Source organism: Cyanistes caeruleus, chromosome 3 (assembly GCF_971803275.1).
Source record: "Cyanistes caeruleus chromosome 3, bCyaCae1.hap1.1, whole genome shotgun sequence".
Taxonomy (NCBI): Eukaryota; Metazoa; Chordata; class Aves; order Passeriformes; family Paridae; genus Cyanistes; species Cyanistes caeruleus.
This window is the reverse complement of record NC_141703.1, coordinates 97,562,124-97,575,846: the sequence shown is the minus strand read 5'-3', so window position 1 is coordinate 97,575,846 and position 13,723 is coordinate 97,562,124. Positions and strand designations below refer to the sequence as shown.

At 37.9% G+C, this 13,723-nt stretch overlaps 1 protein-coding gene across 1 annotated transcript in view; it reads left to right on the top strand.

Annotated features, from left to right (window-relative positions):
• Positions 1-13,723, top strand: part of CIP2A (cellular inhibitor of PP2A) — a 25,042-nt gene extending 11,319 nt beyond the window's left edge. Inside the window, exons 13-21 of the mRNA XM_023943103.2 lie at positions 758-876; positions 3,374-3,566; positions 5,736-5,810; positions 5,894-6,004; positions 6,749-6,945; positions 8,895-8,999; positions 10,818-10,900; positions 11,399-11,538; positions 12,597-13,723. Of these exons, the coding sequence (XP_023798871.2) occupies positions 758-876; positions 3,374-3,566; positions 5,736-5,810; positions 5,894-6,004; positions 6,749-6,945; positions 8,895-8,999; positions 10,818-10,900; positions 11,399-11,538; positions 12,597-12,767 (1,194 nt within the window). The 3' untranslated portion in view covers positions 12,768-13,723. The remainder of the gene's footprint in view (positions 1-757; positions 877-3,373; positions 3,567-5,735; positions 5,811-5,893; positions 6,005-6,748; positions 6,946-8,894; positions 9,000-10,817; positions 10,901-11,398; positions 11,539-12,596) is intronic.

Genomic DNA, 13,723 nt, shown 5'->3' with positions numbered 1-13,723 from the left:
TAAAGCTTCTAAGAAAATACAGTCCCTTATGCACAAATTCCTAAAGGTTGTTTCACTATTAATTCTTCTAAAACAGTAGTTTGCTTTTACTCCAGTCATCTGTTTTGGTAATGCATATGAAATCATATTTTAGCTGCCTGGTAAGACTTTAAGACTGCATTATGATTTCAGTTTAAAGGCAGCAAACCAGAAAACAATTACCACAACAATATAATTATTTGTGGGGTGGTTACTATTAAATATGTACATCTAATTTGGAACTTTGCATGGCCAAAACAGTTTCTGGCACTTCTTGGTCAGATAATACCTTAATTACAGTAAATTACTAGTAATTTACATTATAGACAGAAAAGCAATCCAGACAGTCAAACACTTCTTGCTGTTTCGGAGATTTTTCCATCTAGAATGGGAATTGTGTAATTTAATGGGTAACAATGAGCTTTACAGTCCATGATTAATCTTTATAACTTCAGCTAGTGACCTTTCATGTTGAGTATCAAGCACTTGAAAACTTGCAGGAATTAACCAGCCTCTTTACGTGTTGTGTTGCCTTTAATGTAAAAATACTCAGAAGTATAGACTATTTTTAAAATGATTTGTCTTTGTGGACTCAGAAGGCTCAGAAACTTAGAAGGGCAAACTTTAAGAAGGTAACTTAAGTTTTGAATAAAACATTTCTGTGCCTATGGGCCTTGATATTGTTGTTGTTATTGTTGTCTGCTGTATCTTGTTTTGACCAAATTAATTTCTTTTTTAGGATCAGCGCTTGATTACGCCTTTGACATTTGCTTTAACATCAAACCATGGAGAGCAAGTCCAAGTGGGGCTTAAAATACTGTTTGAGGCTGCACCCTTACCAGATTTTCCTGCCACAGTGTAATTATTTTTGTGATACTCTGGTTAGATTTGACATTTTTATGGGCTTAATGATATTCATGGTTTTTGGAGTACTATTTTCAGCTCCTCAGGGACAGAAACTTTAGAAAAATTGTTTTGTTTCTGCTTTATGTGCACTTATGAAACAGCAGTGATTCTGGAGGCCAGAGGAAGCCTTCGCAATGCTGATAGTGTTCATTTTATGTCAGCTCCTAGAGAGCAGAGGAGCAATTGATTCCTGTCCCTAAGTACTTATTTGTCTGAAGTCTGTGCTTGGAATTTGGGGTGCATCTAATATTCTGTCAGATTTCTCTCTAATGAACTCTATCAGATCTATCAGATTCTTCAGTTCCTAAAGCTTTGCTCACCCTTTTGCAGTAGCTTCCAAGAAAGATCAGACTAGAGTAAGACACAGGCAGATGGCAGTTCATGTAGTATTTAAGGTGGTTTAAACAATGGAAAAGGTATTGAGGAACCCTGACAGAATCCTTACTCCTGTGAATGTATTAAAATCCAAAAAAAAAGTTTTTAAATTGTATCACAACCTGGAGTTGAACCTGACAGATGTCAAGGCAACAAGAAAGACCATTACATCAGCAGCAAAAGCCAGACATGAAAATGTGTGCCTTTCTGCTGAATGGGGCAGAGGACCTGTAGACAAAAGACATTGAAAAGGTTGACAAACTGAATGCCTTGCTTGATCTTCACTAATAAGGATTCCCAAAGGCAGAACAATCTCCCTGAGAGGAATGGGAAAGCCTCCCAAAAGAGGCAAGGCATACTATGGGTGGCACAGTGTCAGGTTATGGAACATTTAAACTAACTGGGTGTACAGAAGTCCAGAAGACCTGACAGGATGTGCCCTTGAGTGCTTAGGGGGTTGCCTGTTGTCATTCCAAGGCCACTCCAGAATGTGTTGGAAAATTTCTGGTGATTGGGAGAGGTTCCTGAAGACTAGAAGAAAGCAAGTGTAACTTATGTCTTCAGGAATGGCAAAGATGATCAGTAGCACCCTGATCTGCTGTTGGAAGAGTCCTGAAGACAGGGCAAAGGAGGTGATCATTCCCCTCTGCTCAGCTGTGGTGACTCCACACCTGTAGTGTTGTGTTCAGGCCTGGGCTCTCCAGAGCAAGAGCTATTTGGACATCCTAGAGTGAGTCTAGTGAAGGGTTTGAGGTATGAGCATGTATTACACAAGGTGAGACAGCAAGAGTTAAGCTTGCTTACTTTTGGGAAGACTTGCAGGGTTATTATCAGTGGGTTGAAATGTCTGATAGAATGGAACAGAAGAGATAGAGCCAGGCTTCTCAATGGTATCCACTAGAAGTAGGCACAAACTGAATTAAAAGAAAAAACCTTTTTGATTTCTTTAAATATCAGAAAAGAAACCCTTTTATAGTAAGGTGAGGTCAAACTGGAAAACATTGCCCAGAGAAGCTGTGGAGACTTCATCCTTTGAGAGAGTCAAAATTAGAAGGCATAGTCCTGGGCAACCTGCTAAGACCAGGAGAGTTGAACTAGGTGGTCTGTAGATGGGTCCCTTTCAACCTTAATTATTCTATAATTATATGGGTTTGTGGATATGAGAAACATTTTTTAAATGGCCTGTAATGAAATGTCTGGCTGAAGGAATGAAGGATCTGTACAATCAGATATGTCTGGAATAGTACAATGGAACAGCCAAATAACATGTCTATAAATGCAAGTTAAAAATAGGCTATGCTCACTTAGGAAGCAATTGAGACAGCACTTCAATGAAGTGGTTGGGATAGCTTAGTAATTAAGGAATTTATCAAGAGCAAAAAATTTATAGCTGCTGCCTCTAAAATCAGCTCTTATTGTTTATCATTCTTGTTTGAAACATGTTATTGGTACCTGCCTTGAAAATACCTGCCACAAATTACATACAGACACTGGAATATAGGTGCAGAAATTACTTTTTTCTAAGCTTTTGAGTTCTCTTCCCTATACAGATTTAAACAGATAGCACTTTTAACTGCCTACTTTTACAAAATCAAATGTGCTGTACTCAATACAGTATTGTAAAATAGAATTGCAGACAAGGAAAATTGTAGACTGAGGTTTCTTGGTTGCATTCTGCCATTTCTTGATTCAATCTTAGTTTTATGCTCAATAAAAATTATTACTAAATACTTCCTCAATCTTCTTTGAGACAAACAGTGGCCTAGATAAGTTGAATAATAACAGGTGAAATAACCTGTTTCTCAGGTTCATAAGAGATGTGATCTGTTGCTCAAAAGGAGCTGAGCACTATGACCTTTTTGATGAGATTCTGTATTTGTCTCTAAAAGTTAGCCATGATACACAGTTTTTTTTCCCTTTTTCTGTATCTCGGGCCAGTTTGAGCACATGTCCAATACATATCTTCGTAATGTGTGGTAATGCAAATGACTTAATTTTGTTATGAAGTTGTTCTTCACTCCTTGTAATGCTATTTGTAGCAGGTTGTGTCATTAATACCCTCATGTTTATACAGGCTGGGTGAAAGCATTGCAGCAAATAATGCCTACAGACAACAAGAAATGCAGCACACAGCAAAGAGAATCCAAATTCAATCACCTGTGGTCAACACTACTTCAGTGAGGTGTTCTTCATCCTATCCTTCAAGTAATGAATCCAAAGCTTCAAATATTGAGGAATTAATACAAAAACTTCATTCTGGACTAGAGGTTAGTAGAATTTATATACCCTCATGAAACATTTGACATTTTTTTTACTGGGAGGGATGGAAATAAAAATCAAAGTGTCAGACTACTGTATGTGTAACAGTTAAGTTTTGTTTAGATTCCTGTCTGTTTGAAATGTGCTCTTTTTACTGAGCTCCTGAGCAGAATTTAGAGATGCTATATTGAGCTACTACTGAAGGTAGAGCTCCTTACTGAGGGCCCTCTCCAGTGGGTTCCAGTCACCTCAGTTGTCAGATGTGGAGGCAGGAGCCAGGTACAGTCCAACTGCCAAGACAAGCTGGGACATACAAGGAGCCTCCTCCCTCTGCTTCCTAAGATATAGCCTGTAATAAAATAGAGATGCTGAGCTTTAGAAAAGTGTGGTGCATCTCTTGTGTGCCTAAACACACATACTGACATTCTCCTTTTGTTGGCTGTAGCTGACTCTAGCATTTGCAATTCAGCTTTTGTGGCCTTCTTGGAAAGATGCTGTTATTATTTCAGAAGGCAGTTTTTACTTCCCTCTGCAGCAACTTGCATTGTGAATGAGACACCCGACCAGGCACCACATACCATGTGCTGCTGCTTTGTGGGCCATCCTGGCAGATACTGAATATATCTCCTCTCCCTTTTCTGTTCAAAGCAAGTTAGCTGCTTTGTAGCTGCTTTAGACTGAGAGGTGGATTGTTGACTCTGTTTTCTTTTGGCTTAAAAGAACAGTATGCAAACTGGGAAAACGAATAGAAAGTTGCTTGATAACAGCTTGATATCTGTATTAGTGGTATTGCCTCCAGCCTTAGCTTTGCAACTCTTATCTCTTTGTTGTAACTGATAAAAGTGAAACTCAGAGAGCTACCAGCTCCAGTCAGATGCCAGAATAACAGTGAAAAAGGTCAGATGAGTCTTCCTTGGCTTACTTTTTACTTTGCCACTATATGATCCCATTGATCATCCTTTTCAGGACTGCACGTGACAGTCTGTGGGTGATTTATATTGATGTAAATCAAAGCAACCACAGGTACCTACACAGCACTAATGCAGCAGCTTCCAGTAATGCTACAGATTGCAAACCTACTTTGATTTTTTTTTAAGGGAAAAAGTTGATGAATTGTTGAGTGATTCTTTTCTTAGACCTTCTAATTAGTAATTCAAAATCAATATACACATTCACTTAAAATATCCGGTACTTGAGTTCTGTCTGTATGCTGTGTGAAGCTCAAATGCTTGTAAAAATGTAATTGAGAAAACACTTTTCATAGTGAACAGTATCACTGTTCAGAGAGAATGAAGGGAATTTTGTTCTCAGAGCTTTTCTTAGAGTAATTTCTATGTCCTTTGGATATTTTAAGTTTGTAAGTACTTTGTTTTATACTTTAGGGACAGAAAAATGAGCTGAGAACTGGAGCTCCACAGGGTCACCTGTTAATTTGCACACAGCATTCTTACATAGTGGTTCAGGATAGTGCAGAGATGGTGGCTTTTCTGTAGGTGTTCAATGTATGAACAGCTGGCATAGTTTGCACTTGGTTGTGCATCAGCATCTGTGAACAGCTGCTCAGAACTGTTGTTACAGCAGCACTGACTAAGAGAAAATATCCTGAAATCATTAAGTAGCATTCTCACTTGACTCGGGCATATCCTTTAATAAACGCTTAGGACTTGTGCCGCACACGGTGCATTTCCTCTAGTAAGTTGCTGGGTTAACACAGTAGGTTCTGTAGGTCCTCAATAGTATCCTTTAGAGTACCCCAGAAAAACTTTCCTGGGCCTTTTCTTTTCATTTGTGTGTTGAGAAGGCCGTGGAGTATGAACAAGGAGTTTTAACCATATGCATTTTGTGCTATTAATGTTAGGGCAGATTTTTTTAGGTGTCCTATGAGGGGCCTGCTAATTCTCCAGCAAAGACTAGACCAAGGGGAATGACCTTCAAATGGTGATTTTACCTTTTTATAGTGCTGGACTGATAGTCTTCTGCAGATGACTCCTATTAAGCCTAACAGGTTCAATTGCTCACAAACTTTTCTCAAGGGTCAGATGGATATCTTTGAGTAGATAGCCTCAGATACAAAAATGAGAATTTAAAAAGCCTAGTGGCAGGTGGAGCTCTTTAGGCACACATTACTCGTGTAAGTAGAAGTTTCCAGTATCAGTAATTGGAAAAGTTTTCCACAGATGAAGGAGCCCCTGGCTGATGTGAGGATATCTGACATAATGGATGTCTACGAGCAGAAGCTGTTGGCATTAGCGGTGAGTACAGCCTAATGTGTGTGGGGATGCTGTGGTTGGTACTTTCAGAAAGTGTTAATGAGAAATGTTCTCCCTATATGCAGTCTAAGGAAACGAGGCTGCAGGATCTTCTGGAAGTAAAGGCAGTATCTCTGGCTCAGGCTGAGAGGCTGATGGCTCAGTACCGGTGTCAGAGAGCCCAGGCTGAATCTGAGGTGAGTAGAGGAGCTTCAAGGTGGGACTGAGTAGTGATTGCCTGGGTAGCTTTAACTGTGATTGCATGTGGAAACTATACTGCTTATCTGTAAGCTGCGCTTGCAAGTTAGGGCAGTCTTAATTTTCACCATGAACATCCTGTTTGCCTCTGGATTGTTCTTTGTCACAGTTTTCTTTAATGTCCTTTCCCTTACAGGAAGTCAACAAAACCAGCCTACTCTGCTTATTATTGTTCATTTACCATTAGCATTAATTCAGCAATATTAAAAATTAATAAACCCACTTACTAGAATTCTCTGTAGAATTTGCTGGTATATAAAAAACTGTTTCCTGTTTGTGCCTTTTGATTCGCTGGTCAGAGGTGAACTTTCAAATAAAGCCTCCTTCTGTGGTGTCTCTATTTGAGCTGCACATTGAAAAGTGTGAGAATAATTTATATTCTTTAAGGGTTATAATAAAGATTGTGCTACTGGTTACTAAATCCGTAGCTAAAATGTATCCTCTTTTACTTTATTCTTCCCTCTTCCCTCACCTTATCTATAATTGGAGCTAAAGGAATTTAGAGAACCAATTAATTTGTAGTTAATAGTAGGTGAGAGAATTTATTCTCTTAGTGTAGATGGTGACATTTTGGTGTTAGATCTATAGCCTCAAGCATGCCTAATACAACTTGAGAAACAGAATTCCCTTTAATGTATGTGGCTTTTTTTTCTTTTTATTTGGGGCTGTCTTTCCACTCAAAGGCAAGAGCTCTTGCTGCAATGCTGAAGGATGCAAAACGAAAAAATGAAGAGCTAAATGATTTGCTGAAAGCTCAACAGGTAGAATCTGAAAAGGCACAGACTGATATCGAACAGCTCTTTCAGCACAACAGGAAATTGCAGGCAGTTGCTGAAGAGCATGAAGTACTGAAAAAATCGTCTCTTGATCTTCTTCAGAAGTAAGACATGTAGAATCTCTAAACAGCTATTTCATTAAAAAGAGTTATGATGTCCTTTACTGAGATAGGTTAGAAGAGCAACACTGTTGCACAGAATTGTTCAACAACAGAACTGTTAGAACAGCAATGACATGCTGTGTCATGTTTTTAAGTGAAAAGTTAATTTCATGTTTCTTCTATATGCTTTTCAATAAGGTTAACTTAAATCATTCAGGAGCTCAAGTTTATGTTGCATTTAACATACTTAAATTTATTAATATATTAACATTCAGCTTTCAGTGGAATGAGAACTGAAAGGTAGGTGCTGAAGGTCCAGTTCAGGAAATAGCACAAACTTTGTACAAAAAGGGACCATTGTTGTCTAAGACACAGAACTAACAATGCTTAGTTTCTGTTAGCATTATACCATGCTTTCAGTGTCTCTCTTTGATCTTATGTGGTGTCTTTATGACATTCTTGCAAGAGTTCTGGAGAAAGAGCCAGTATCAGTATGTTTGCATAATGTAGGACTTGACATCGTTGGTCAAGTCTGTACCAAATTTGACTTGCATTAGGTAAAAGTGAGGTACAGAGGAAGGAGGCACATTGTGTGTCCTGAATTATTTATAAGTATTATTTCTTTGGGATCTTAAGCTAAAAAGAATATGTGAGACACACAAAATACATAAAGGTAGAAAATATTTGAAATTAGAATGTGCTTTGAAAGAATAAAGGCTTTAAAGAGTTTTGACTTCTCAGCTCACATGAGCTTGTCTGGTCACTAGGTGTCAGCAAGGCAAAGAAACTGATAACATTGAGATCAAGTTTCTTGCTTAGTAACGGGAGCAAGCATTATTAGACAAGTGTGAAAGCACATTGCTGAAAATAAAGGAGTCATTGTGGGAGGAAAATGTATAAAAATTTTTTCCATTACTAGATTTCTTGAATAAGTGTCTAGCTGTGTCTATGACACGTCACACTGGAAGTGTCATTGTTGAAGTGCCTCCATTTTTTGTTTGAACTGTATGCAGTCATACACTTTGTGAACATGTATTGTCTAATTCATGGGAAATAAATCAGCCTCTAGTATCTAACAGTTTTAAATTCTCCAAATTAGGAACAAAACTTTCTCATCCTTGCAATGTGTTTCTAAAACAAAAACTTAATTTTTAAAACAACCTTCATGCTTCAAATACAGTGTTTCTTAAAAACAATCAGTTAACTGACATCAGGGGATAGAATTTGCCTTTTGGTAGGAAGGTAGGAAAAAGTTTGCTTACAGCATGAAATCTGCCTCATAAACCTATATTAATTACACACTGCATTGTCTTCAGTAGGTTCAGTTTTTAGTATCACAAGACAAGGTCATAGACTAACATTAGGGGTCCCTTAAAAGATGACTGACACACACAAACTGTTATACATTAGCTCTTTGCAAACTTCTAAAGGTACTTAGAGTTTTGTCAATTCCTGAAAGTTTTCTATTGGAGGGAGGTTGCTTCCTGTTCATGAATAATTCATGGTATGTAAGGGATCCTCTGAAGCTTGGCTGGTTTGTCTATTTTCTTCTTCCAAGTGAAGCATTGGAACAGGCTGCCCAGGGAAGTGGCTGAGTCACCCTCCCTGGGGTATCTAAAAGACGTGTAGATGGGGCATTTAGGGATGAGGTTTAGTGGGGGACTTGGCAGTGCTGGATTAATGGTTTGACTCAATGATCTAAAGGGTCTTTTCCAACCTAAATGATTCTATGATTCTAAGTATGTTCATTTAAAAAACACAAACCCATAAAATCTAACACACTAAAAGCCAGCTGTCACCAAAAAACACTCAACTGAACACCCCCCCTCCCCTTCCAAAAACATCTTGCTTGTTACTTGAGTGGAATGATTGCACAGATCATGTCAAATATTTTTATTTGGCAAACTATTAGAATAAAAGTTCTCTTCAAAGCAATTACATTTCATTTGTAGGTATGAAAGACAATATAAAGATCTACAGATTACATGCAATTCCCTAAATAAACAAGTGGAAGCAATGACGAACCTAAATGAGTCACTCAAGCAGCAGAATGACAGGTGAGTTCAATCTTTTTAAAGCAAGTCAGACAGTAAAACTGAATAGCACTTTAGTCTCAGTTTTTAAACTGTGCTATAAGTAACATCTGAGAAGTGAAGCTAGAGGAAGCCAAAGATGCTTCATGGTTGGTTTATACATTTATGTTGGATGACAATATGTAGTACTGACTTTGGTGGTTTATTTTCTTTGCTCCTTAATTGGTTGAGATGGTGAGGGAATGTCGACAGACTTGAGCAATAGTAGGAAGAGAAAGATGATGACCCAGTTCTTAGGTACACTTGGGAGAGTGTGGAGTTGTTATTTTGGTTGTTTTCGAATTCTTCAATGCTTTTATCACCCAAAGATTTCTGTGCATTCTCTTTTAGCCTGCAAGTTTTCTCTTAATGTTGTCAAATTGGGGAAAAAAAACTCAAAACAACCAACCCTATTAACAAATTTGTAAGTTATATTAGAAGTTGTGATGGATGGTATACTGGCTGTGGTATGAAACATCTTCTTTCAACTATAAAACTAGCATTATCTATGTCTTCCTGAGGAGTAATTGTAATTTTTCCTTTTTGCTGGCTTAAAACAGAGGCCTGATATACCTTTCACCACTGTGAAAGGGAATATAGGGCTCTGCTTTGACAGATTTAATTTAATATGTAGCTTTCCAGAAGATATCTTCAAAATATGTTCATAAGCAGGCCTTGTATTCCATTGAGAAATAAAATGCTATTCTTGGTTTTACTTGCAAAGTTCACTTCAACCTTCCAGGCTCTTGCCTTGTCAGTAATCAGAGCAGTCCAAATCACTGCCTTGAGTTCTAATTCAGATGGAAAATTTTCATACTGATACATTAGTTAGCTACTGAATAAATTCGGCTACTTACATCTAATGGTGCAATATGCAGCTCAGGGTAATTGAGGAGATATTCTGATAAAAGCTGACCCTTGTTAATGCCAGTCTAGAGGAGCAGTTTGTTATATAGATACTCCTGAACTGCCACAGAAATGGAGACTGTGGAAATATACATCCTTCCCTCTTGCTAGAGGCTGCAGCTTAGAAACTGTGAGATAGGAAGTGGATAAACAAGTAAACAAAAGTGACATCAGATGCTATCTGGGCAAGGCAAGCGACAAGTAGAGTATATGCCTTGGAAATTAGTCTGGCTGGTAATGGCAAAAGTAGATTAGCTTCAGAGTGTAAAGTGCTCATGTTAGAGCTGTTCTGCTGGTAGATGCCAGTACCTTTGTATTAAATGGGTGTGGAAATTGAGCATTACCCGATCTAGTGAGAACTGAGGCAGTCCTTGTACACAAGCTGTGGCACAGTCTTATGGTGTGGTCACTTTTAAGTATTGTGTGACAATCCAGGAGACATTCAGAATGGTGTTTTTTCCTTGCAGGGATAATACCTGAAACTGGTTTTACTGATTGCATTGTCTCTTCAGGGACATAGTAAGAGCTAAAACCTCAGCAATCTTAATCGCTAATGACAGGGATTTTTACTTGTATTGAATGACAATTTTAGCTCTGCCACAGTATTTTAAATTATTTGTGGCTGTGATCAAAGGCACTGGTTTCTGGGCTTTGTGCTCCAGGTATCAGCCTTTTCAGTAGTTCCTACCATGATCAGAGAAGGGCAGTGACTGTGTCATGGTGGCAGGAAGGAAACAAGATCTATCTCTGCTCACGCTATGCACATTCATAGGTTTGATGACTTGAAGCTCTTGACAGCAATTGGAAATAATACAAAAATCATTTTAGCTTCTTAGGATGGGGAAATGGTGGCATATCTCATTTTAAGCATTAAAATTTATTTCTCTGCACTTTTAGCACTGCTGCACAGTTAATCAAAAGTGAAGATCACAGAAATGAATTACAGCAACAGCTACAGGAGAGAGATGGCACAATTTCAAGTAAGTCACCTACCTAAAGGTCACTAAAGCTAGAGAACTAACTGTATTAACTAGACGTTGTTATTATGGGCTCTATATAAGGTGCTGTATCTTACCAAGCAACTTGTAAACCTTAAAAGTTACCACAGGTACATAATTTAATAGTTGAATGAAACAAATACAAATTTTAATTTTTTTAGAAAGAATGTATTGAAGCTGATTTCCCAGACTTCATTGAACCTCTGCATAGTGTGTCCCTTCAGGATCTTGCAACATGTTCATTAGAACTATTTTCTGTAGGAACTGCAAATTAAAAGAGCTTAATTTAACTCTTTCTTCAAATGACTGGAAGCAACCACTTAAGTTTAGCAGTAGGTGGCACTACTCAGTAATTCAATTAACAGCCATGTTGAGTCTAAAAAAAAAAATTAATAAAAAAAGCCCCTTGTTTCTGAGGCCAATGCAGTGTCTGTTTTCTAAGTTTGGCATCCAATCTTTTACTGTGTTCTTTTTCATAAGCCTTGCAACAGAATATAGATGTTCTGGAAGAAAAAATAAAAACTCAACAGCAAGAAAAAACAGATATGGAACAAACCATTGATATTCTTAGGAAGGAATTAAATGAAACACAGGAAGCAAGGGAAGAACTGAGTGTCAAGGTAAGGAATTACTTGCACCTGCATTCCTGAGATTGGAGTTTTAGGTATCTGTTTAAGTGACAGAGTTGATAAATCAGTATTCTGGTGGTTAAATACCTAAAGACCCTAGAGTAGCTGATGTAGTAGTGGACAAGAACAAATTCCCTCAACTTACTTGTGTACCTCTTGAGTTTTAAGTCAGGATCAAGTTCTAATGGATAATACCTCTGTGAGGCATAGTGTGTGAGTACATAATGTTGGGAAGGGAAAAAAACCCTCCAAACCTGTAGCATAATGTTAAATAACAGAGTGTAACAAAATCCTCTCCAGTAGTTTTGACTGCTGAAAATGTAGGTCAGCTTGCTTTCCCTCCCTTTCTCACATTGAATTAAGGTACATATGTATGCACCAAAATCCACCTGGGGCTCTTCTGATCATTGAAATTCTAACAAAAAAGCATTTTTATCTCCAAGAAAAAATGTCTTTTTTCAAAAGAGAGACCACTTTAACTATACCAAGCTAACAAGATAATGTTAACAAAACAAAACAAAAAAATAATCCCATCCCCCCCACCCCCCTCAAGTTTCCTTGCAACCTACATGTCCTTGGCTGCAGGTAAGGCTCCCTTTAAAATCACAAGGCAGAGATTCATTTCACATGCAAGCTGATCAGCAAATGCAAAGTGTGCAGTCTGACAAACACTTTTACTGTATTTCCATTTCCTGGAAGCAAAAGCCTAATCTCTTCAGGCAATATTATCCAGTATACAGCAAATATTTTTTTAATCTCAGTAAATATTTACTGGTGTGATGCTTGAAATGAAATGGATGGTAGCACCATGATAACAAAGAGGTTGGTGCTTTCCTATGGTATCCAACATTTTGCAGTGTGGCAGTAGCTGTAATCATTCATGTATACCAACTGTATAGCTGAGAGAGATTTCTGAAACAGGCTTATAACTTTAAGACTACTTTTTAATTATTTGCTTAAATCCACCACCAGGCCACTCAGCCTTCACTGTACTCTGTGTTTTTCAGTTGATAATGGAGAAAACAATAAGATTTCGTTTGTTTCTGCAGGCATCTTCTCTGGAAGTTCAAAAATCCCAGTTGGAAGAATGCTTGGCAGAAAAAGAAGCGCTTGTAAATCTGCAGAAGGAAGAATTGGACAAACACGCCCTCATGATTGCAGTAATTCACAAACTAAGTGCTGGCAAGCTAAGTGCAGAAACAGTGAACCTCAGTTTGTAGGGCTCTGTTTCCTGTGCTTTATGTATTCTGTTAACTGAGCTAAATTACAGGGATGGCTGCCAGCTTTGTACACAACACGTGCAGTTCTGTTGCCTTTTTGCATAATGCAGGTATTGCCTAAAAAGGTCAGCAACAAAAACGTTATCAGAGCTGCTGATGAGCTGCTGAATTAGGGGGTTTTGTTGGAGTTTTGCAAACTCAGTTGGGAAAGAACCTGTCAGGGTAATGGGTTAAAAACTTTTAGTGTCAAAATAAGTTTGCAGACTTGAGTTCTTTCCCTTTAAGTCTCTTGGTCATGGGGAAGGGGTAGGTAAATGTTGGGAGGGGTTTTGTTGCTTGGGTTGTTTTCCTCCTACCAGAAAGTGCTCAAGTAAACAAATTCTAGTAGTAAATGCCAAGCACATTAATAACTAAATTGATAAATGCCAGTTTGACTTTGTCAAATGGTGGAATGGGGGGGAAATACATCAAGTTGCTTACCAGAGTAAGGTGGCAATAAGGTACATGTCTGCAGAAAATGGTAAATAAATCTTTAGCATTTATGTGACAGAATCCAGAGTATAAAAATATTGATTTTCTTTTTTTTTTCCACTGGAAAAATATACTGTTTCAATATGCTGTTCTAAGCCAAGTGTAGCTGAACTCTGGGTTGCATAGCAAATAAATGCATGGACACATCAAGACATTTTGACAGCTTTTCTGTGTTCTTTTGTGGCAGTGTTTTTCCAAATGGTAATTAATAGTGGTTAATGGAACTAGCAAATAAATTGATGTCTGCTTAAAATCTTGTTTAAAACATAGATCTTCCTGTTTTTACTGTAAAAAAAACCTGGAGATTTTTATACTTAATTCATGCAAAAAAATACCTATGTAAGGGGTTTTGCTTTTAGGAATCTTGATATTACCAGTTCTGTAATCAAAATAGTTTTGTAATAAAGTTCCCTGTGCTGTTTCCA